The sequence below is a fragment of the Marmota flaviventris genome, chromosome 14 (assembly GCF_047511675.1).
Source record: "Marmota flaviventris isolate mMarFla1 chromosome 14, mMarFla1.hap1, whole genome shotgun sequence".
Taxonomy (NCBI): domain Eukaryota; kingdom Metazoa; phylum Chordata; class Mammalia; order Rodentia; family Sciuridae; genus Marmota; species Marmota flaviventris.
Genome location: NC_092511.1, coordinates 56451122 through 56476467, shown reverse-complemented (window position 1 = coordinate 56476467; position 25346 = coordinate 56451122). Strand labels below are relative to the sequence as shown.

At 37.2% G+C, this 25346-nt stretch overlaps 1 protein-coding gene across 5 annotated transcripts in view; it reads right to left on the bottom strand.

The window, feature by feature from the left end:
* Positions 1–25346, bottom strand: part of Aplf (aprataxin and PNKP like factor) — a 173927-nt gene that overhangs the window by 13986 nt on the left and 134595 nt on the right. For 4 of the 5 annotated variants that reach the window (XM_071601660.1, XM_071601661.1, XM_071601662.1 and 1 more), the window contains exon 9: positions 2662–2708. The exons of the other annotated variant lie outside the window; for it this stretch is intronic. In XM_071601660.1, coding sequence (XP_071457761.1) covers positions 2662–2708 — 47 coding nt within the window. The remainder of the gene's footprint in view (positions 1–2661; positions 2709–25346) is intronic. 5 annotated transcript variants of the gene reach the window in all.

Genomic DNA, 25346 nt, shown 5'->3' with positions numbered 1-25346 from the left:
AAGTGCCCACATCTTTGGCTTTAAAGATCCTCTATAATCTGGTCATGATATACCCTTTTGTATCAGCCATAGTGATTACTGGGAGTCTTCATCAATTAAAACTACCTGCTGCTTCTGAACACATTTCTTTTTATTGTCCTTGACTGTTATTCACTTTCTCTGGGTTGTACTACACCCACTCACCACAAAGTCAAGAAACAAAGATAACTGAAATCCTACCATTTTGAAAATCAACTTCAAGTCTACCTTGATAAGCCCCATCATAGAGTGTTCCTTTCATTTCCTTCAAGATTTCAGAGCACCTCACAACAAACACTGAGAGCCAGAGCTACTTCTCATAGTTATAAACTAGTTCTCATGTCTCTGAGACCTTGCAAAAATAGAAAAAAGATAATAAATAATAAGATAGTATAAGAGTAAATGAATTAACATATATATGAGATTCAGATCTTGGGTAAAGTTAAAACTATGGATTTGGGAGATGAAAAAAAATCACCTCAAAATTTAATTTAATACTTGAAATATTCCAGATTCTCAATTTATAAGTTTAAAAGGGGAAGAGATGTTCTGAATGTATTGGTGCATAGCGACTCCTGAAAGTACATTAAGTAGTCCTCCCTTAACTATGAGGGATATATTCCAAGCTCCCCACTAGATGCCCCAAACAGTATTATGATATATACCTATATGTATGGATATATAGATGTATGTGTATATACTATATATACACACATGTGGGAGGCCATCCTTGCACATAATTTGAGTTACCTCCCTGGCTGGGCAAGAAGCGTATCCCTGTGTCCAGAGCTTTTCTCAGGTCCGAGGGCTTGTCCGTGTGGAGGCGTGTCTGGCCACTACCCTGAAGACCCAATCGACTTTGGGACACTGCCCCCCTTAACCTTCATTGGATGGGATTTTCCCCAGAATTTTTTGTCCCCCAATAAAAGTCCACTCCCTGGTGTAATCTCTCTCTCTCTCACTAGCCTCTTCAGTAAACCTCGCTACTCTAATAGGTAGCTGGAGGCTGGAGGTAGGAGAAGCCATCCTGGAGCTGGTTTAAAGGTAATAGAGCCTGCCTCTTTAATTCAAAACTCCCTTCAGATTTCTCACGTAGGTGAACCTTCATTTATGAAGCCTGTGCTGGCTGCAGGCTAAACACACATACTATATATAGACATATAGTATGTATACATATATACATATGTATACATATATACATATATATACATATATACATATATATCTATACATCCATATATAACTAAAAATAAATAATAAGTAATAAAATGTAATTATAATAATATAATGTTATTTAAAACTTATGAATTATTTATTTCTATATTTTCCATTAAATTTTTCAGCAAAAGTTTACTACAAGTAACCAAAATAGTAAAAAGCATAACAAATTTGGATACTTTAAACTATGCTATATGATGCATATGATAACTTAAGTAAACACATCCTATTTCTATAAACATATATAAATGTCAGGAGACAATGCCATGACTTGTTAATATACCTCTAACAAAATGTTATTACATTATTACTTGAAAAGAGCTACTTTGTTTACCATAAGCACATCATTATATACAGCTTAATAAAGAAAGCATAACATATAACCCCTAGTTTCTGTTAGCTGAGATAAAGGGAGTATAATTATATCTGAAGTACTGAAGTGTTACAATTAGAAATACTAAATGGAATTCTTTTACTGTGAAATTACTTTCCTCACTTTGCTACAAGTTAGTTTTGTATATGCTTGTACAATTGAAGGCAAGCATAGCATCCATAATATATACTTTATTTTTTCCTTTGTGGGCAGAAATATTGTTTGATGAACTAGTCTATAAATAATATAAAGAAAGCAGAATTTTTTAAAGGGAAAAATAGTAGAGTTCAGAAACAGGACAAACAGAAGGTAAAAAATGTAAACTGAACAGATGGATATTTGATGTCTGTCCCCTCTCCTTCGTTCCTCCCCAAAGCTTCAATTTCTCTTGGGGATCCCTGGGTTCTGAAGAAGGTGGCTCTACCCTGGTTTAAACTAAGCAGAGGCCATAGTGCTTGGTTCAAGGGTAAGAATATGACTGAATCCAGTAAAAAGAGTGCATTTCACTTTTCCCCCTATGAGAGTTAGGATTAATCATTCTCATTCTCCTCAAATGTTAACACAGGTGCTTACTGGACCAGCTGAATAGAGTGTATTACAGACCTTGAGGTGGGACAGAATGCTTTAGGATGATAATACTCTTCTAGACAGATGAGGGAAGGAAACTAGGTCCTTGGGACATTATAGACATTATAATGAGCCAAAGCAAAAAAATCTTGTCTAAATCCAGTTTTACCTTAGCACTTTTTATTTATAGGAGTCAATGAGTTTTAATTATCTCTTAGGTCAGCTTGAAATTTTGTTTTCAGGTACTTAGTAAACAAAAGAATCCTAACAGATACAAGGAAAATTATATGTTGTTAGACAATGATTGGGGAAAACATTTGCTGTTTAAAAGGTTCACAACTTTTAATATATATATTAAAATCAGCAATTCAACACATTCACAAAAGCAAAGATAAATTTTTATAATACCTAAAAACTGCATCTAGATTTAAGAGGAGAATCACCCAATGATTTCATTTTGAGTTCCCTGAAGTAAAATTCCTTACCTGTAAGAGTACTATGTCTATATTCTATCTTGTGCTGGGGATTCTTTCTGAAAAAAAGAAAAAATAAGATCTAGTTTTACTAAAAACTAATAAAACTATTTAAACTAGAATACTAAGTAACTTACAGAAAAAATTAGGCCAAAAACCTTCTTATTGAAAAACATTCTTTTTAATTACAGTATTTACTAAGTACCTATTCCATGCCAAGCACATTTCTAAATGCAAAGACAAGAGTTATGCAAAGATATGCATAGGTATACAAAGATGAAGTTCATACTTCAGGAACTTATACTCTAGAAAGATAGGATGAGTCAAAACATAGTATGTCATGTTTGTAAGACATACTGTATTTCTGAAATGTTATTATCACACACACAACAATATAATGTAAAATATATGACACAAATATCTGAATGTATTTAGATAAATACACATGCACATATTGTCCAGAAAGACACTAGTAAGGCTCTCCTTGAGTCCTAAGGAAAAAACCATTTAACTAATGACTCTCGAAAGAATGCCAATTGTTTGTTATAAGGAAAAAAAAAGAAAGTCAATTTTGTTGATAAATTCATATTACGTATTCTAAAGCCAAACATAAACTACTAATGGAACATCATTTTAAAATTATATGTATCTATGACCCATTTCTTCTATTATTAGTTAAACAAATATTTGGTACCCTGTGTGTATAAGATATTTTCCAGATAATGTAAAACTTTGCCAGCAAAAATCCAAAGCAGATGTTAATCATAATCCATTTGATGGGTGGTACTCCTTCCTGAGGTGACAAAAAGGAGGATCATGTATACTAGTAATAGATACATGCTCAAATATACAACTTTCTAATATATCTGTAACAGAAAATTATTATTTTTACATGATGAATTTTCATTTGCTTATTAATTCTTTAAGTACTGGATGAAATTTTCATTGTATTCTGGCTTTAAGCTGGCACTGAAGTTAAGATATATGGCAAGTTATACATTCTTACCCTTGAGGAGACAGAGTCTGGGACCAGGGGCAAAACAGACATTTGATAAGCATTTTTTTTAATTTAAAAATGAGAAGATGGGAAGTACCCCTTATGATATCTTTTAGGAAACAAGTAATAAGTTCAGCCTTAGGCCTTCTTTCTCAGACTATATAATCCTTGTTCTTCATTAAAATTTTTTTCCATTAGAAAATAAAGCAATTTTTAAAAAGCTAAAGAACTTAGGTTAAGTAAGGATTTAAACTTTTCCCTAAGTCCTCCCACTCAACTTCATATTTCCATATATAGTTCAATGGATAAAAATGGCCAGGTGGTAGATGTACAATGAATGTGAGCCTAATGAGATAAAGTTCTTGTCTAGAGGCTATACTTTCCAACTTTAGTAATGACCATAAGAAGATAGAGGTCCAGGCAAATTATGAACTGGATTAAAAAACTTGTATAATAATCAGGTGAATAGAGGACACAGAGACTAACCCACATAATTATAGTTATCTTATATTAGACAAAGGTGTCATACATTGGAGAAAAGATAGCCTCTTCAACAAGTGGTGCTGGGAAAACTGGAATATGCAACAAAGTGAAATTAAACCCCTACCTCTCACCATGCAGAGAACTCAACTCAAAGTAGATCAAGGACTTAGGAATTAAAACAGAGACCCTGCGTCCAATAGAAGAAAAAGTAGGCCCAAATCTCCATCATGTCGGATTAGGCCCCAACTTCCTTAATAAGACTTCTGTGGCACAAGAATTAAAATCAAGAATAAATAAATGGGATGGACTCAAACTAAAAAGCTTCTTCTCAACAAAAGAAACAATCTGTGAGGTGAATAGAGCACCTATATTTTGGGAGCAAATCTTTACCCCTCACACATCAGATAGAGCACTAATCGCTAGGGTAAATAAAGAACTCAAAAAGCTAAACACAAAAACAAAACAAACAAACAAAAAACCCAAATAACCCAATCAATAAATGGGCCAAGGACCATATACAAGGATATACAATCAATCAATGAATATGTGCAAAAAATGTTCACCATCACTAGCAATTAGAGAAATGCAAATCAAAACCACTCTAAGACTTCATCTCACTCCAGTCAGAATGGCAGTTATTATGAAGACAGACAACAATAAGTGTTGACAAGGATGTGGGGAAAAAGGTACACTCACACACTGCTGGTGGGTCTGAAAATTGGTACAGCCAATATGGAAAGCAGTATGGAGATTTCTTGGAAAATTGGGAATTAAACCACCATTTGACCCAGCTATCCCACTCCTTGGCTTATACCCAAAGGACTTAAAAACAGCATACTACAGGGACACAGCCATATAAATGTTTATAGCAGCATAATTCACAACAGCTAAACTGTGGAACCAACCAAAATGTCCTTCAATAGATGAATGGATAATAAATGGATGGTGTTAGAGAAGATAATGCTAAGTGAAGTTAGCCAATCCCAGAAAACCAAATGCCGAATGTTTTCTTTGATATAAGGAGGCTGATTCATAATGGGATAAGGGAGAGAGGGAGCATGGGAAAAATAGACGAACTCTAGATAGGGCAGAGGGATGGAGTTATAAATGATGATGGAATGTGATGATCGTTATTATCCAAAGTACAGGTATGAAGACACAAATTGTGAATATACTTTGTATACAACCAGAGATATGAAAAATTGTGCTCTATATGTGTAATAAGAATTGTAATGAATTCCGCTGTCATATATATAAATAAGCAAATAAATAAATAAATAAATTCTAGTCAGTCTAAGAACCATCCACTTTATTGTTTTTTTTTTCTTTTTTTTTTAATTGGTTGTTCAAAACATTACAAAGCTCTTGACATATCATATTTCATACATTTGATTCAAGTGGGTTTTGAACTCCCAATTTTACCCCAAATACAGACTGCAGAATCACGTCGGTTACACATCCACATTTTTACATAATGCCCTATTAGTAACTGTTGTATTCTGCTACCTTTCCTATCCTCTACTATCTCCCCTCCCCTCACCTCCCATCTTCTCTCTCTACCCCATCTACTGTAATTCATTTCTCTCCTTGTTTATTTTCCCATTCCCCTCACAACCTTTTATATGTAATTTTGTATAACAATGAGGATCTCCCTCCATTACCATGCACTTTCCCTTTTCTCTCCCTTTCCCTCCCACCTCATGTATCTGTTTAATGTTAATCTTTTCTTCCTGCTCTTCCTCCCTGCTTTGTTCTTAGTTGCTCTCATTATATCAAAGAAGACATTTGGTATTTGTTTTTTAGGGATTGGCTAGCTTCACTAAGCATAATCTGCTCTAGTGCCATCCATTTCCCTGCAAATTCCATGATTTTGTCATTTTTTAGTGCAGAGTAATACTCCATTGTGTATAAATGCCACATTTTTTTTATCCATTCATCTATTGAAGGGCATCTGGGTTGGTTCCACAGCCTAGCGATTGTGAATTGTGCTGCTATGAACATCGATGTAGCAGTATCCCTGTAGTACGCTCTTTTAAGGTCTTCAGGGAATAGTCCGAGAAGGGCAATAGCTGGGTCAAATGGTGGTTCCATTCCCAGCTTTCCCAGGAATCTCCATACTGCTTTCCAGATTGGCCGCACCAGTTTGCAGTACCACCAGCAATGTACAAGAGTACCCTTTTCCCCACATCCTCTCCAGCACTTGTTGTTGTTTGACTTCATAATGGCTGCCAATCTTACTGGAGTGATCTTAGGGTGGTTTTGATTTGCATTTCTCTGACTGCTAGTGATGGTGAGCATTTTTTCATGTACTTGTTGATTGATTGTATGTCCTCCTCTGAGAAGTGTCTGTTCAGGTCTTTGGCCCATTTGTTGATTGGGTTATTTGTTTTCTTATTGTTTAATTTTTTGAGTTCTTTGTATACTCTGGATATTAGGGCTCTATCTGAAGTGTGAGGAGTAAAAATTTGTTCCCATGATGTAGGCTCCCTATTTACCTCTCTTATTGTTTCTCTTGCTGAGAAAAAACTTTTCAGTTTAAGTAAGTCCCATTTGTTGATTCTTGTTATTAACTTTTGTGCTATGGGTGTCCTATTAAGGAATTTGGAGCCCGACCCCACAATATGTAGATCAGAGCCAACTTTTTCTTCTATCAGACGTAGAGTCTCTGATTTGATATCTAGTTCCTTGATCCAGTTTGAGTTAACTTTTGTACATGGCGAGAGGAGGGGATTCAGTTTCATTTTGTTGCATATGGATTTCCAGTTTTCCCAACACCATTTGTTGAAGATGCTATTCTTCCTCCATTGCATGCTTTTAGCTCCTTTATCAAATATAAGATAGTTGTAGCTTTGTGGATTAGTCTCTGTGTCCTCTATTCTGGACCATTGGTCCACCCGCCTGTTTTGGTACCAGTACCATGCTGTTTTTGTTACTATTGCTCTGTAATATAGTTTTAAATCCGGTATCGCTATACCACCTCATTCACACTTCCTGCTTAGAGTTGCTTTTGCTATTCTGGGTCTTTTATTTTTCCATATGAATTTCATGATTGCTTTATCTATTTCTACAAGAAATGCCATTGGGATTTTGATTGACATTGCATTAAACCTATAGAGAACTTTTGGTAATATCGCCATTTTGATGATTTTAGTTCTGCCTATCCATGAACAGGGTATATTTTTCCATCTTCTAAGATCTTCTTCTACTTCTCTTTTTAGGGTTTCGTAGTTTTCATTGTATAAATCCTTCACCTCTTTTGTTAGGTTGATTCCCAAGTATTTTATTTTTTTTGAGGATATTGTGAATGGAGTGTTTTTCCTCATTTCCGTTTCAGAAGTTTTGTCGCTGATATACAGAAATGCCTTTGATTTATGCGTGTTGATTTTATATCCTGCCACTTTGCTGAATTCATTAATTAGTTCTAGTAGTTTTTTTGTAGACCCTTTTGGGTCTTCTAGGTATAGAATCATGTCATCTGCAAATAGTGATAATTTAAGTTCTTCCTTTCCTATTTTTATGCCTTTAATTTCTTTCGTCTGTCTAATTGCTCTGGCCAGTGTTTCGAGAACTATATTGAATAGAAGTGGTGATAGAGAGCATCCCTGTCTTGTTCCAGATTTTAGAGGGAATGCCTTCAATTTTTCTCCATTCAGAATGATGCTAGCCTGAGGCTTAGCATAGATAGCTTTTACAATGTTGAGGTAAGTTCCTGTTATCCCTAGTTTTTCTAGTGTTTAAAGGGATGCTGTACTTTGTCGAATGCTTTTTCTGCGTCTATCGAGATGATCATATGGTTCTTATTTTTAAGTCTATTGATGTGGTGAATAACATTTATTGATTTCCGTATATTGAACCATCCTTGCATCCCAGGATGAATCCTACTTGATCATGGTGCACAAGTTTTTTGATGTGCCTTTGTATCCGATTCGCCAGAATTTTATTGAGGATTTTTGCATCTAGGTTCATCAGAGATATTGGTCTGTAGTTTTCTTTCTTTGAGGTGTCTTTGTCTGGTTTAGGTATCAGGGTGATGTTGGCCTCATAGAATGAATTTGGCAGAGCTCCCTCTTTTTCTATTTCCTGAAATAGCTTGAAAAGTATTGGTATTAATTCTTCCTTAAAGGTTTTGTAAAACTCCGCTGTATACCCATCCGGTCCTGGGCTTTTCTTGGTTGGAAGTCTTTTGATTGCTTCTTCTATTTCATCTATTGATATTGGTCTGTTTAAGTTGTGAGTATCCTCCTGACTCAGTCTGGGCAAATCATATGACTTAAGGAATTTATCGATGTCTTCACTATCTTCTATTTTATTGGAATATAGGTTTTCAAAATAATTTCTAATTGTCTTCTGTATTTCTGTAGCGTCTGTTGTGATATTGCCTTTCTCATCCCATATGTTAGTAATTTGAGTTCTCTCTCTTCTTCTCTTCGTTAGCATGGCTAAGGGTCTGTCGATCTTATTTATTTTTTCAAAGAACCAACTTTTAGTTTTGTTAATTTTTTCAATAGTTTCTTTTGTTTCAATTTCGTTGATTTCCGCTCTGATTTTAATTATTTCTTGCCTTCTGCTACATTTGCTGTTGTTTTGCTCTTCCTTTTCGAGGGCTTTGAGATGAAGTGTGAGCTCATTTATTTGTTGGTTTTTCCTTTTTTTGATGAATGACCTCCAGGCGATGAATTTCCCTCTTAAAACTGCTTTCATTGTGTCCCATAGATTCCGATATGTTGTGTCTGTATTTTCATTTATCTCTAAGAATTTTTTGATTTCCTCCTTTATGTCTTCTGTAACCCATTGATCATTCAGTAACATATTGTTCATTTTCCATGTGATGTAGGATTTTTCCTTCCTTCTTTTATCATTGATTTCCAGTTTCATTCCATTATGATCAGATAAAATGCATGGGATTATCTCCACCCCTGTATATTTACTGAGGGTTGCCCTATGGCATAATATATGGTCTATTTTTGAGAAGGATCCATGTGCTGCTGAGAAAAAAGTATATCCACTTGATGATGGTTGATATATTCTATATATGTCAGTTAAGTCTAGGTTGTTGATTGTGATATTGAGTTCTATAGTTTCTTTATTCAACTTTTGTTTGGAGGATCTGTCAAATGGTGAGAGAGGTGTGCTGAAGTCACCCATAATTATTGTGTTGTGGTCTATTTGATTCTTGAACTTGAGGAGAATTTGTTTTATGAACGTCACAGCACCATTATTTGGTGCATAAATATTGATAATTGTTATGTCTTGTTGGTGAATGGTTCCTTTTAACAGTATATAATGTCCTTCCTTATCCCTTTTGATTAACTTAGTCTTGAAGTCGATTTTATTCGATATGAGGATGGCCACCCCTGCTTGCTTATGAAGACTGTGTGTGTGGTATATTTTTTCCCAACCTTTCACCTTCAGCCTGTGTATGTCTTTTGCAATCAGATGTGTCTCCTGGAGGCAGCATATTGTTGGATTTGTTTTTTTAATCCATGTTACCAGCCTATGTCGCTTTATTGGAGAGTTTAAGCCATTAACGTTTAGAGTTACTATTGATATATGGTTTGTACTTCCAGCCATGTTTGATTATTTATCTTCTTTTTTTTTTTTATTTAATTTAGTTTGTTTCTCCATGGTTAGCTTTCCCCCGCCCTCTTTTTTTTATAGAGGCACTTCCCACTGATGGTTTTGGTTATTGTTTTTCATTTCTTCCTTGTGTAGTGTTTTGCTCAAGATGCTTTGCAATGCTGGTTTTCTGGCTGCAAATTCTTTTAGCTTTTGTTTATCATGAAAGATTTTTATTTCGTTGTCGTACCTGAAGCTTAATTTTGCTGGATACAGAATTCTTGGTTGGCATCCATTGTCTTTCAGTGTTTGAAATACGTTGTTCCAGGATCTTCTCGCTTTCAGCGTCTGTGATGAAAAATCCGTTGTTAACCTTATTGGTTTACCCCTGAATGTAATCTGCCTCCTTTCTCTTGTAGCTTTTAATATTTTCTCTTTGTTCTGTATATTGGATATCTTCATAACAATGTGTCTTGGCATTGGTCTACTGTGATTTTGTGTGCTCGGTGTCCTGTATGCATCTAAAATTTGTATATCCGTTTCCTTTTTTATTTCTGGAAAGTTTTCTGTAATTATTTCATTCATCAGGCTACTCATTCCCTTGGTTTGAATCTCTGTACCTTCTTCTATCCCGATGACTCGTAGGTTTGGTTTTTTTATGTTATCCCATATCTCTTGGATGTTTCTCTCGTGATTTTTAACCAGCCTTTCTGAGTTGGCTAGGCTCTTTTCAAGATGATATATTTTGTCTTCATTATCTGACGTTCTGGCTTCTACTTGCTCCACTCTGTTAGTGATACTCTCAATTGAGTTTTTAATTTGGTTTATCGTTTCCTTCATTTCTAGAATTATCGTTTGATTTTTTTTATAATCTCTATCTCCTGATAAAGATGCTTAACTTCTTCTTTTATCTGTTTATGTAATTCATTTTCAAAGTGTTCTTTCACTGTTTGGATTTGCTGTCTCATATCCTCTTTAAGGTTCCATTCCATCTGTCTAAGGTATTCCTTGAGTTCTTTATATGACCATTTTTCTGCTGACTCTAGGTCCTCCTGAATATTTAGGCTGTCCTTCATTGTTTGTACCCCTTTTCTTCCTTGCTTTTTTATGCTGCTCACGTTACTTTTTGTTCTGTTTGACTGCTGAGTTACTGTTTACTCTTATAAATTTATTTGATGCTTGGGAGGAAAGATATTAGAAGGGAAGGGAAGAAGTCACTAAAGAGAATGAGAGTAGGCAGGTAGAATTCAAGGAAGGGGGAATAAGAAAATTGAAAAGACAAAAGAAACAAAAACAAAACACACACAAAAAAGTTAGAAAATAAAGAAAGAAAAAAATTTTTTTACAAAAATAATGATAATAAAAATAATGAAAATTAAAATTAAAAAAATTATAATAATAAAAATAAAAAAAATTAGAAACATTAAAAAAAGTTAAAGAACAACAACAAAAAAAATTGAAAATGAAAGAAAAAAAAGAAAAAGAAAAAGAAAAAAAATGATAATAATAATAATAATAAATGCAGTCATAGAGTTCGATTAATTTCTCTTCCAGTAGGTGGAGCTGTGCCCACTGGGTCAAGCTTCTCCTCTCACTAGGTGGGAACCAATCACTGTGTAGCAGCTCTTCCTCACAGACTGGGCGGGTCTCCAATCCTGAGTGCCTAGGGCCTTCTCTTGTGTTTCCTCAAGCCAGGCCGCGCTCACCTGTGACGCTCACCACAATACTGGCTACACGCCATGTCTGCTGCTCCTGGGAGCCCTGTTGCACTGGTTTCAATGCAGTTCTCTCCTCCGTCCGTGACGTCAGTTCTCTGCCTAGGTGGTATCACATGCAAATGGTGACCGTTCGTTCCCTTTGCCGGGTGACCAATGCAACGGGTGGGTCCTGACTGTCTCTCCCAATCCCCGTTTCAATCCTGTGGCCACTGCCTATGAAGGCTCGGTTGGTTTTTACCTCTGAAAGTTCCTAAGGGCCAACCAGTTATTTCAGCGGGATTGTTAGTGCTGAGTCACGAGAAGCAGGCAAACCGGAGCTTGAATGCAGCTGATCTGGGCTCGGTGTGTGTGTTCTGAGGGGCCCAGACTGTACACCCCAGATCCACGTCAGCTCAGCATTGCCTAGTGATCCTGAGCAAACAGCATTTATACAATTTACAGCTCCCTATGCCCGCGCAGTTGAAGAGGTCAGAGACTTGATCTCTCCTCGCCCACTGCCATGTTAGATCTCCTCAATGATATTCATGTTGCCCTTACAGCTTCCTGGCATAAGCAAGTTCTTGGGATTATACAAACTGCTGCTTCTGCTTCCAGTCCAGATTTCTAGAAATTAAACCCTGCCGCCATCACCTCTTCCCCGGGGCCACGCTCAGGGGCGCCGCGCTCGTCCGCGACCATAGCTGCGCCGCCTACCGGTGCCCAGCACCTGGGGCCCAAGCGGCTGCCGTCACAGCTCTCCGGCCCCCTCCTCTGGAGCACAGGTCCCCTCGCAGGGGGATGCAGAACGACCCCAGAGCAGGCTCTGCCCGAGGGTGCAGTGGCGAACAGGCGACCCAGGCGCTCAAGGCTGCGGTCCAGCCTTTGGAGGGCAGGGCTCGGCACACAGCCCAGCTCCAACCTCTAGGTGCGGCTGCCGGACAATGTAGACATAGCCATCAAGACAGCTAGCAGAGAGCAAATGGCGGCTCCCGCGCAGTGGATTTTCGGCACAGAAACCGCAGCCCAGCCAACAATCCCAATCCACAAACTCTCCCTGTATAAAAAATATTCAAAAAAAAAAAAAAAAAAAGGCGGGGCGCACTGAGCTTTCTTTGCCTAGGGTACTTACAATCCACTGCTGATTACACATTCACCTTCTCTGCCTGGAGCGAAGCGAAAGAGGAAGCAGATGGGAGCAAAGCGCCCGCGGCTCTGGGCAGCAAAGCGTCCGGGAGCCAAGCCTCTCTTTTTCGATCTCTTTGTTCTTCCTGCTGCTTGGCAAAGTGGTCCGCTACAGATTAACGGTGAAAGGAGCTCTTACACGCTGTGCGAAATCTCGATTAAAGCCGCTGCTCTGAGCACCACGCTCAGCACTTCAGCAACCCCCGTGCGCAGCGGCCATCTTCGAGCATGGCAAAAGGCTTGATAGGGGTGACTGTAAGTCCATCCACTTTATTGTTGTGTCTTATTTCCAGCAGTGCCTAGTACTTACATTTGCTTCAAATATGAGATTTGCTTCAAATCCTCATCATAACTTCTTAGATAATAGGAAGTAACTATAAAAACATAACTTTAAAGGAACTGATAAAACCCAGAAAAACAGAGTTATTGCTTAAAAGCTGTGGTAACATGGAACCTGTTTTCTAGAAATACTACTACTTTCAAGAGTTGCAAATGAAAGATGAAAATCTTCACAATACTCTCTAATAGAACTTTCTGTGATGAGGGGCAATTTCTCTATCTATGCTATCTGCACACTGAGTACATGCAGCTATTGAGCACTTGAAATGTGGGTAATAAAGAGCCAAGAAACTGAATTTTAAATTTTATTCTTATTAATGTACAATTAAATATAATAGCCACATGTGCTTATCACACTGAACAATACATTTAAAAAATGAGCTCTTCCTTGCCAAGATAAATTTAAAATTAACCAAAAAAACTCACAAGACATTATCTTCTTTTCAGAGTGACCCTCAAAAAAAAAGTAGAAATTCTATAGAAATGCTGTTATTCAAAGAGGGAGGGTAATGACTAAAAGAGGGTAGAGATCAAAATCAGAAAGATCAAATCAGAATTCTGGCTCAACCACCACCTTACAGGCTAAGCTGCAGTTTCCCCATTTGTAAAACGAAGATATCATAGAACTTGCACCCATACAAAGCTGTTGTGAGATTCCATAACATAGTAAGTTTATAGTCTAAGAGTTTAGAAGGTGGTAAATAATTGATCTTAGCTATCAACTCATTCCTTATTAGTTTCAAGAAATATTCAGAGTAATTATTATACACCAGGCCTTGTTAGGTGACAGTGACTTTCCTTACTGATAGTATCTTTTCTTGTTAAAATAACTTTTCCTACAATGTGAACATTAAACAATGCAAGACTACAACTGTAATTAATTAGGGTCATAACTCAACAGTTTTGAGAAATGGGAAAAAAGATTCTATATAAGATTGTGAGGTTGGGATAATTAACCTAAATCTGACCTTTGATGAAAAGAAACTCAAACTTGAGAAAAATGAACTGGACAACTTAGATGTGAAGAGAGCTGCAAATAAACAAAGCTGTGTGATGATTTGTAGGAAGATCTTTCCTTTCTGTACATGCTAGTGCAAGTCACTGACTTGTTAAATTCAGTGTTTTTTTAAGTACAGTTAATACTGGGCATCAGGGAAGGAAGAACAAAAAAGCAAAGATATTAATACCAAAAGTATTCATCTTTAATTTAGAAAAAAGATAACTGGGATCTGGGGTTGTAGCTCAGTGGTAGAGCAACTTGCCTCACATGCCTGAGGCACTGGGTTTGATCCTCAGCACCACATAAAAATAAATAAATAAAATAAAGATATTATAGACACTCTCAAATGACTAAACCTCTGGCCCTTACAAGTGAAGAACTGGAACCAAGGAATTTAACATTGAGACTCAAGTACAGATTATTCACTGAATGAGGGTTAAAAGACTGCTGAAATATGTTGTAAAACTAGAATGTTTAAAAGTCACATTAACTTTTTAAAAAGGGAAAGCAAAGATACGGTATCAGAAAAAGGGGAGGGTACAGTTTAGAGTTTCAGCAGATGGCTCTCCATTTTCTATTCTCTTGGAACACATTCACAGTTGCACTCACAAATCCCATCTAAATACTCTAACCTTACATATTACCTAAAAGAAGTCCAGCCATTTAGGAAAAAAAATGAATGAAGAAAACAGTTTTACAGTTGCATATTCCAAAATGGAAGAACAGAAAATCTATTATGAAATTTTATAATATATACTTTATATACATACCTTATATGCATATGTGATATATGTGTATTATTTTGATCACCTGTCAAATGAGTTGCTGATTTTTCTTACATTTTTAATACCTTTCCTAGTTCCTATAATACTATCTTTTACAAGGTAGTATTCAACTATGCTTTTCATAGATTCATCTACATACTAAAATATAATCAACTTTTTGCCTTCAAAAACATTTTGATTAACTTTCATAAGAGTTTTCAAAATGATGTAATATTTGTTTTTCTATTTTCAAAATTAATTTTTTGTCAAAATTTTATATATGTTGTTTTGAAACATATATACATTATGGAAGGGCTAAATTGAACTAATTAACAAATGTACTACCTAACATTCTTCACATTTTGTGTGGTAGACCAGGTAAAATTGACTCTCTGAGATTTCCAAATATACAGTACATTGTTATTAACTACAGTCACAATATTATACAATAGATGTCTTGAATTTACCCTGTTTTACATTTGCTTCAAATGGATGAAACTTTGTATCCTTTGGTTAACATCTCCCCAACCCAACTCCCTTTTGCACCTGGTAACCACCATTCTATTGTCTATTCCTGAGAGTTAAGACTTTTTAGATTCCATATGTTACTGAGATCATGGAAGTATTTGTCTTTCTCATCCTGACTTATTTCACTTAGCATACTGTCCTCCAGATTCATCTGTCTTGACAGGATTTCTTTCTTTTTTAAGGCTAACTAGTATACCATTGCATATATATAACATTATCCACTCATCTATGATAGACACTCTAACCGATTCCCTATCTTGGCTATTGTGAATAATGCTGCAATGAACAGAGGAGTGAACATTACCTCTTTAATGATTTCATATATATACTATATACTCTGTAGGAGGATAACCGGATCATATGGAAGCTCTATTTTCAATTTTTTAGGAACTTCCATATTGTTTTCCATAATGACTATACTAATTTACATTCCCACTAACAACAGGAAAGAGTTCTCTCTTCTCCACATCCTTGCCCACCCACACTTATTTTTTCATATGTTTTAAAAATATATATTTTAGTTGTAGATGGACACAATATCTTTATTTATATTTTTTTATGTGGTGCTGAGGATCAAACCCTATTTTTACATATTTAATAGCTATTGTAACAAGTGTGAGGTAATATCTCATTGTAGTTCTAATTTGCATTTTCTTGATGATTAATGATGTTGAACATTTTTCATACACTTGTTAGCCGCTTCTCTGTCTTCCTTTGAGATTTTTATCTATTCAGGTTCTTTTTTTTTTTTTTTTTTTTTTTTTTTCAGGTTTTTTTTTTTTTTTTTTTTTTTTTTTTTTATTGTTGGCTGTTCAAAACATTACATAGTTCTTGATATATCATATTTCACAATTTGATTCAAGTGGGTTATGAGCTCCCATTTTTACCCCATATACAGATTGCAGAATCACATCAGTTACACATCCATTGATTTACATATTGCCATACTAGTGTCTGTTGTATTCTGCTGTCTTTCCTATCCTCTACTATCCCCCCTCCCCTCCCCTCCCCTCCCCTCCCCTCCCCTCTTCTCTCTCTGCCCCCTTTACTGACATTCGTTTGTCCCCCTTGTATTATTTTTCCCCTTCCCCTCACTTCCTCTTGTATGTACTTTTGTATACCTCTGAGGGTCTCCTTCCATTTCCATGCATTTTCCCTTCTCTCTCCCTTTCCCTCCCACCTCTCATCCCTGTTTAATGTTAATCTTCTTCTCATGCTCTTCGACCCTACTCTGTTCTTAGCTACTCTCCTTATATCAAAGAAGACATTTGACATTTGTTTTTTAGGGATTGGCTAGCTTCACTTAGCATAATCTGCTCTAATGCCATCCATTTCCCTGTAAATTCTATGATTTTGTCATTTTTTAATGCAGAGTAATACTCCATTGTGTATAAATGCCACATTTTTTTTATCCATTCATCCATTGAAGGGCATCTAGGTTGGTTCCACAGTCTAGCTATTGTGAATTGTGCTGCTATGAACATCGATGTAGCAGTGTCCCTGTAGCATGCTCTTTTTAGGTCTTTAGGGAATAGACCGAGAAGGGGAATAGCTGGGTCAAATGGTGGCTCCATTCCCAGCTTTCCAAGAAATCTCCATACTGCTTTCCAAATTGGCTGCACCAATTTGCAGTCCCACCAGCAATGTACAAGTGTACCCTTTTCCCCACATCCTCGCCAGCACTTGTTGTTGTTTGACTTCATAATGGCTGCCAATCTAACTGGAGTGAGATGGTATCTTAGGGTGGTTTTGATTTGCATTTCTCTGACTGCTAGAGATGGTGAGCATTTTTTCATGTACTTGTTGATTGACTGTATGTCCTCCTCTGAGAAGTGTCTGTTCAGGTCCTTGGCCCATTTGTTGATTGGGTTGTTTGTTCTCTTATTGTCTAATTTTTTGAGCTCTTTGTATACTCTGGATATTAGGGCTCTATCTGAAGTGTGAGGAGTAAAGATTTGTTCCCAGGTTGTAGGCTCTCTATTTACCTCTCTTATTGTATCTTTTGCTGAGAAAAAACTTTTTAGTTTGAGTAAGTCCCATTTGTTGATTCTAGTTATTAACTTTTGTGCTATGGGTGTCCTATTGAGGAATTTGGAGCCCGACCCCACCGACTGTAGATCGTAGCCAACTTTTTCTTCTATCAGACGGCGCGTCTCTGATTTGATATCAAGCTCCTTGATCCATTTTGAATTCACTTTTGTGCATGGCGAGAGAAAGGGATTCAGTTTCATTTTGTTGCATATGGATTTCCAGTTTTCCCAGCACCATTTGTTGAAGATGCTATCCTTCCTCCATTGCATGCTTTTATCCCCTTTATCAAATATAAGATAGTTGTAGTTTTGTGGATTGGTTTCTGTGTCCTCTATTCTGTACCATTGGTCCACCCGCCTGTTTTGGTACCAGTACCATGCTGTTTTTGTTACTATTGCTCTGTAATATAGTTTGAAGTCTGGTATCGCTATACCGCCTGATTCACACTTCCTGCTTAGCATTGTTTTTGCTATTCTGGGTCTTTTATTTTTCCATATGAATTTCATGATTGCTTTCTCTATTTCTACAAGAAATGCCGTTGGGATTTTGATTGGCATTGCATTAAACCTATAGAGAACTTTTGGTAATATCGCCATTTTGATGATGTTAGTTCTGCCTATCCATGAACAGGGTATATTTTTCCATCTTCTAAGATCTTCTTCTATTTCTCTCTTTAGGGTTCTGTAGTTTTCATTGTATAAGTCTTTCACCTCTTTTGTTAGGTTGATTCCTAAGTATTTTATTTTTTTTGAAGATATTGTGAATGGAGTGGTTGTCCTCATTTCCGTTTCAGAGGATTTGTCGCTGATATACAGGAATGCCTTTGATTTATGCGTGTTGATTTTATATCCTGCCACTTTGCTGAATTCATTTATTAGCTCTAATAGTTTCTTTGTAGACCCTTTTGGGTCTGCTAGGTATAGAATCATGTCATCTGCAAATAGTGATAATTTAAGTTCTTCTTTTCCTATTTTGATGCCTTTAATTTCTTTCGTCTGTCTAATTGCTCTGGCCAGTGTTTTGAGAACTATGTTGAACAGAAGTGGTGAGAGAGGGCATCCCTGTCTTGTTCCAGATTTTAGAGGGAATGCCTTCAATTTTTCTCCATTCAGAATGATGCTAGCCTGAGGCTTAGCATAGATTGCTTTTACAATATTGAGGTATGTTCCTGTTATCCCTAGTTTTTCTAGAGTTTTGAACATAAAGGGATGCTGTACTTTGTCGAATGCTTTTTCCGCATCTATCGAGATGATCATATGGTTCTTATTTTTAAGTCTATTGATGTGGTGAATAACATTTATTGATTTCCTTATATTGAACCAGCCTTGCATCCCAGGGATGAATCCTACTTGATCATGGTGCACAATTTTTTTGATGTGCCTTTGTATCCGAGTGGCCAGAATTTTATTGAGGATTTTTGCATCCAAGTTCATTAGAGATATTGGTCTGTAGTTTTCTTTCTTTGAAGTGTCTTTGTCTGGTTTAGGTATCAGGGTGATGTTGGCCTCGTAGAATGAATTTGGAAGTTCTCCCTCTTTTTCTATTTCCCGAAGTAGCTTGAAAAGTATTGGTATTAGTTCCTCTTTAAAGGTTTTGTAAAACTCTGCTGTATACCCATCCGGTCCTGGGCTTTTCTTAGTTGGTAGTCTTTTGATGGTTTCTTCTATTTCCTCAATTGATATTGGTCTGTTTAGGTTGTCTATATCCTCCTGACTCAATCTGGGCAGATCATATGACTTAAGAAATTTATCTATGCCTTCACTATCTTCTAATTTATTGGAGTATAAGGATTCAAAATAATTTTTGATTATCTTCTGTATTTCTGAAGTGTCTGTTGTGATATTGCCTCTTTCATCCCGTATGTTAGTGATTTGAGTTCTCTCTCTTCTTCTCTTCGCTAGCATGGCTAAGGGTCTGTCGATTTTGTTTATTTTTTCAAAGAACCAACTTTTAGTTTTGTCAATTTTTTCAATTGTTTCTTTTGTTTCGATTTCATTGATTTCAGCTCTGATTTTAATTATTTCTTGCCTTCTACTTCTTTTGCTGTTGTTTTGCTCTTCTTTTTCTAGGATTTTGAGATGAAGTATGAGATCATTTATTTGTTGGTTTTTTCTTTTTTTAAGGAATGAACTCCAAGCAATGAATTTTCCTCTTAGAACTGCTTTCAATGTGTCCCATAGATTCCGATATGTTGTGTCTGTGTTTTCATTAATCTCTAAGAATTTTTTAATTTCCTCCTTGATGTCTTCTATAACCCATTGATCATTCAGTAACCTATTGTTCATTCTCCAAGTGATATATTCTTTTTCCTTCCTTCTTTTATCGTTGATTTTCAGTTCCATTCCATTATGATCAGATAGGATGCATGGTATTATCTCTACTCCTTTGTATTGTCTAAGAGTTTCCCTGTGACATAATATATGATCTATTTTTGAGAAGGATCCATGTGCTGCTGAGAAAAAAGTGTAACTGTTTGATGTTGGGTGGTATATTCTATATATGTCAATTAAGTCTAGGTTATTAATTGTGTTATTGAGTTCTATAGTTTCCTTATTCAACTTTTGTTTGGAAGATCTGTCCAGTGGTGAGAGAGGTGTGTTGAAGTCTCCCATGATTATTGTATGGTGGTCTATTAGACTCTTGAACTTGAGAAGAGTTTGTTTGATGAACATAGCTGCACCATTGTTTGGGGCATATATATTTATGATTGTTATGTCTTGTTGGTGTATGGTTCCCTTGAGCAGTATGTAGTGTCCCTCTTTATCCCTTTTGATTAACTTTGGCTTAAAATCTATTTTATTTGATATGAGTATGGATACTCCTGCTTGTTTCCGAAGTCCATATGAGTGATATGATTTTTCCCAACCTTTCACCTTCAGCCTATGTATGTCTTTTCCTATCAAATGCGTCTCCTGTAGGCAGCATATTGTTGGGTCTTGTTTTGTGATCCATTCTACTAGCCTGTGTCTCTTGATTGGTGAGTTTAAGCCATTAACATTTAGGGTTATTATTGAGAGATGGGTTGTTCTTCCAGCCATATTTGTTTATTTATGTTACTAAACATGGTTTGTTTTCCACTTTGATTATTTTCCCCCCTTTAGTGTCCTACCTCCCACTGTTGGTTTTCATTGTTATTTTCCATTTCCTCTTCCTGTAATGTTTTGCCAAGGATGTTTTGAAGAAATGGTTTTCTAGCTGCAAATTCTTTTAATTTTTGTTTATCGTGGAAGGTTTTAATTTCATCTTCCATCCTGAAGCTTAATTTCGCTGGAAACACAATTCTTGGTTGGAACCCATTTTCTTTCAGTGTTTGAAATATGTTATTCCAGGATCTTCTAGCTTTCAGAGTCTGTGTTGAAAGATCAGCTGTTATCCTGATTGGCTTACCCCTAAATGTGATCTGCTTCCTTTCTCTTGTAGCTTTTAAAATTCTCTCCTTGTTCTGTATGTTGGGCATCTTCATTATAATGTGTCTAGGTGTGGGTCTCTTATGATTTTGCACATTCGGCGTCCTGTAGGCTTCTAGGATTTGGGGTTCTGTCTCATTCTTCAAGTCTGGGAAGTTTTCTCGAATTATTTCATTGAATAGATTGCTCATTCCTTTGGTTTGAAACTCTGTTCCTTCCTGTATCCCAATGACTCTTAAATTTGGTCTCTTGATGTTATCCCATATTTCTTGGATGTTCTGCTCATGGTTTCTTAACAGTCTTGCTGAGCTGTCTATGTTCTTTTCAAGTTGAAATACTTTATCTTCATTGTCTGATGTTCTGTCTTCTAAGTGTTCTACTCTGCTGGTAGTATTCTCAATTGAGTTTTTAAGTTGGCTTATTGCTTCCTGCATTTCTAGGATTTCTGTTTGTTTGTTTTTTATAACCTCTATTTCCCTGTATAGTTGATCTTTTGCTTCTTGGATTTGTTTATGTAATTCATTGTTGAAGTGATCTTTCATTGTCTGATTTTGCTGTCTGATGTCTTCCTTGAGACTCCAGATCATCTGAAGCATGTATATCCTGAATTCTTTATCTGACATTCCATCAGCTGCAGCTATTACCTCTTCTAAAGTTGAGTTGACCTGCAATGCTTGTGGTCCTTTCTTTCCTTGTCTCTTCATACTGTTCGCGTTCCTTTCTTCTTGGTGAAACTGTTGTGCTATTGAATTTTCCCCCTATATATTTATATTGGTCTTGTATAGTTGCAAAGTCTCCCTCGCAGGCACGGGCGGCGGCTCTGCCCCTCCGCCAATTGGGGCAATGTGCCTACCACGCCGGCAGGCCGCTGGGCCTGCTCTGCCAGTCGGTAGCAGGTCCGCCGTCCTTGCAGGCGCGGGCGGCGGCTCTGTCCCTCTGCGGGCCGCTAGGCTTGTTCTGTCGGTGGTCGCCGTTCTGCCTACTTTGCAGGCGCAGGCAGCGGCACTGCCCCTCTGCAGGCCTCTGGAGCTGTACTGCCAGTGGGTCGCAGGTCCGCCTACTTTGCAGGCGTGGGGGGGGGGCGGCTCTACCCTTCCTCAGGCCACTGGGCCTGTTCTGTCTCTCGGTTGCAGGTCTGACCTGTTCTGATGGTGGTCTCAGTTCCGATTACCTTGCAGGCGCGGGGGGGAGGGGGCGGCTCTGCCTCTCAGCAGGCCGCTGCTCCTCTTCTGCCGGTGGGTCGCAGGCCCGCCTACCTTGCAGGAGTGATTGGAAGCTCTGTCCCGCCGCGGGCCACTGGGCCTTTTCTGTCTGTGGTCACCCTTCCCCTACCTGGCAGGCGAGGGGGGTGGGGGGCGGCTCTGCCCCTCAGCAGGCCGCTGGGCCTGCTCTGTGTTTGGTCCCAGTTCCCTCTACTATGCCGGCGCAGGGGGAGGGGGCGGCTCAGCCTCTCAGCAGGCGGCTGCTCCTCTTCTGCCGGTGGGTCGCAGGCCCGCCTACCTTGCAGGAGTGATTGGAAGCTCTGTCCCGCCGCGGGCCACTGGGCCTTTTCTGTCTGTGGTCACCCTTCCCCTACCTGGCAGGCGAGGGGGGTGGGGGGCGGCTCTGCCCCTCAGCAGGCCGCTGGGCCCGCTCTGTGTTTGGTCCCAGTTCCCTCTACTATGCCGGCGCAGGGGGAGGGGGCGGCTCAGCCTCTCAGCAGGCGGCTGCTCCTCTTCTGCCAGTGGGTCGCAGGCCCGCCTACCTTGCAGGAGTGATTGGAAGCTCTGTCCCGCCCTGGGCCACTGGGCCTTTTCTGTCGGTGGTCACCCTTCCCCTACCTGGCAGGCGAGGGGGGTGGGGGGCGGCTCTGCCCCTCAGCAGGCTGCTGGGCCTGCTCTGTGTTTGGTCCCAGTTCTCTCTACTATCTATTCAGGTTCTTTGCCCGGAATATTTTTAAATTTTTAACTTACGTTATCAGTTTTCTTTTTATTGAGTAACTTACATAATTTGAATAGTAACCCTTTATGTATGATTTGTAAACATTCTCTCCCTTTTTCTAGGTTGGCTTTTCATTTTGTTGGTTATTTCTTTTGCTGTTCTTAAACTTTTTAGTTTGATGTAATTCATCCATTCATCCACTTTTGCTTTCATTGCCTGTGCTTTGAAGATCATAACCAATATACATTGGTCAGACCAATATCTTTAGAGTGTTTTTCCTTTATCCTCTAGTAGTTTTATAGTTTTGAGTCTTTTATTTTTGTATTTTGTTGTTGTTGTTCCAATTAGTTATACATGACAGCAGAATGCATTTCAACTCATTGTACACAAATGAAACACAACTTCTCTTACATTTTGGTCTTTAATCCACGTTTAGTTGATTTTTTGTTCATGGTATGAGATGAGGGCCTAATTTAATACTGCTGCATGTGGATATCCAATTTTCCCGCCTCCATTTATTGTGTTCTTGATGTTTTTCTTAAATGTCAGCTGGCAATAAAAGTGTGGATTTACTTCTGAACTTTCTGTTCTGTGCCACTGGTCTATTTTTATGCCAGGATCATGCTGTTTTTATGTTTTTACTAGTGCACTATAGTTATAAATAATAGGTTTCATTTTGACATATTCATAAATGCAAAAAACATAACTTGCTCCATTGCAATTCCCAGTGCTTTCCCTTTCCTTTCCCTCTTCTCTCCCCTCTCTTCATTCTACTCTAATGGTCTTCCTTCTATTTATTATTTTTCAAAATTATAGTTATACACAAAAGTGAAATTAATTGTGATATATTCATATATGCACATAGCATAATGTGGTCAATTTCATCCTGTAGTTCTTTCCCTTCCCATTCCTTCCCCAATTCCCTCCCTTTACTTCACTGTTCTCCATTCTATTTTAGTAAGATCCCTCCCTTTAAAAAATTCCTATTTTTCTCTAGCTTTCACAAACAAGAAAACATTTGACCTTTAAGTATGGGAGTTTGGTTTATTTCTCTTGGTAGAGTGAAGTCTGAATTCAAACAATGCCATTTACTGGTTGTATGACTCACAAGTTTTTTCTTCACTTGAAAAGCCTGGACAACACCAGCTACATTACTTGGGGTTGTTCCAAGGGTTGTTCCAAGCTGAAGTAATGCATACACATTTGTAAGCTATTAAGCATTTTATACATATTTGCTATTAATGACATAAAAATCAATTTCACTTTAAGATTTCCAATAGGTGGAAATTCTATGTGTTTGTAAAGGTAATTGGCAATTAATACCAAATGGCTGAATTTTTCCTTCTATGATGTGTATTTCCCCAATCATATTTCATTCATTTATACAATAATTTCTAATATTTAATTATGCATATTCCATTTTTAAAAATCAGTTGTTTCAAAATAAGACAAAAATGTCTTTTTCATATATTTCTGGGTCATGGCTAGGTGGTAAATGAAGTTCTTTGTGGATATATAAACTTCAAAATAACTTTTGAGGGCAATGACAAATTCCACCCAGATCTTTTTCTTAATAATAAAAGGAATTAATCAAAACTCATTGATAAAAAACAAAAGATTCTTTCACAAATGTCATTTTCTGTAATCCAGCATGTTCCAAAATAATTTTTTATTGATGCTAATTATTAACAATAATCTTTTGAGTTTTAAACATAAAATTATTTTACTTTAAAATATATACTTCCTAAAACATTATTCAGGTTTTCAAAACATAGGTGCATCAACAACAAAAAGTTTAGGTAATAATATATTTAAAATATAAGAACATAGTGTTGTATAAATTTTTCCATTATGACACTTATAAATCTTCATAACTATAAGAAAAATGGAAAATTTGACCCTTTCTAATATTTCTTGATGATGTCCTATGAACAATGTTTAAGTAAGAATAAAAGAGACTCTACAACTATCCATTTCATTTATTCTGTCAAAAAATTCATTGAATACCTACTATGTGCCAAGTACTGTTGTAGGTTGCAGAGGCACAGTCAGTAGTGAACAAGCAATCTCTAATTTCACTGGGTTTATGTGCTAGGACATAAAACAGCTAAATACATATTTATAATTTCAGGAAGTGATTGCTATTAAGAAAAATAAAGCAAAGGGTACAGAGATTAAATGAGCATGGAGATGTGGGATAGGTTTTTAGGTAGAGAAATCAGAGAAGGCTTTTCCAAAGAGGTAAATCAAATGCATATCTGAAGGAAGAACACTCCAGCAAAAGGAAACAGTAAATGTGTTCATATTAGATAAGGCCCTTTAGTGGAAACAAGGTAGGGTATTTGGAAAAGCACCCAGAAATTCCTATGGCTCAAGGGAAATGAGTAAGGAGGAAATGAAGTCAGTGAAAGAACTTATAAAGAGTTCATTATGTGAAACCATTGGAAGGTTTTGAGTGAAAAAACAATATGATAGCACTTACATGTAAAGAATTACTCTAGTTGCTATGGGGAAAATGAACTACAGAAGGGCAAGAGAAAAAATAAGGATATCAGTTAGGAAGCTACTCAGTCTTTCAGGTAAAACAGTTGTTATGTGAGGTGGTAGTGGTTGAGGAAATAAGAAGTGATCAGAGCCCAGTGTATTTTATAGGGCCATATTGAATGTATGATATGAAAAAAAGAGAAAAATCAAGAGTGCCTTTTAGTTGTAGGCCTGAACATCATGTAAATGGTGGATTCATCTACAGAGATGAGAAACACTTTAAAAAGAGTTTCACAATAAAAATTAACA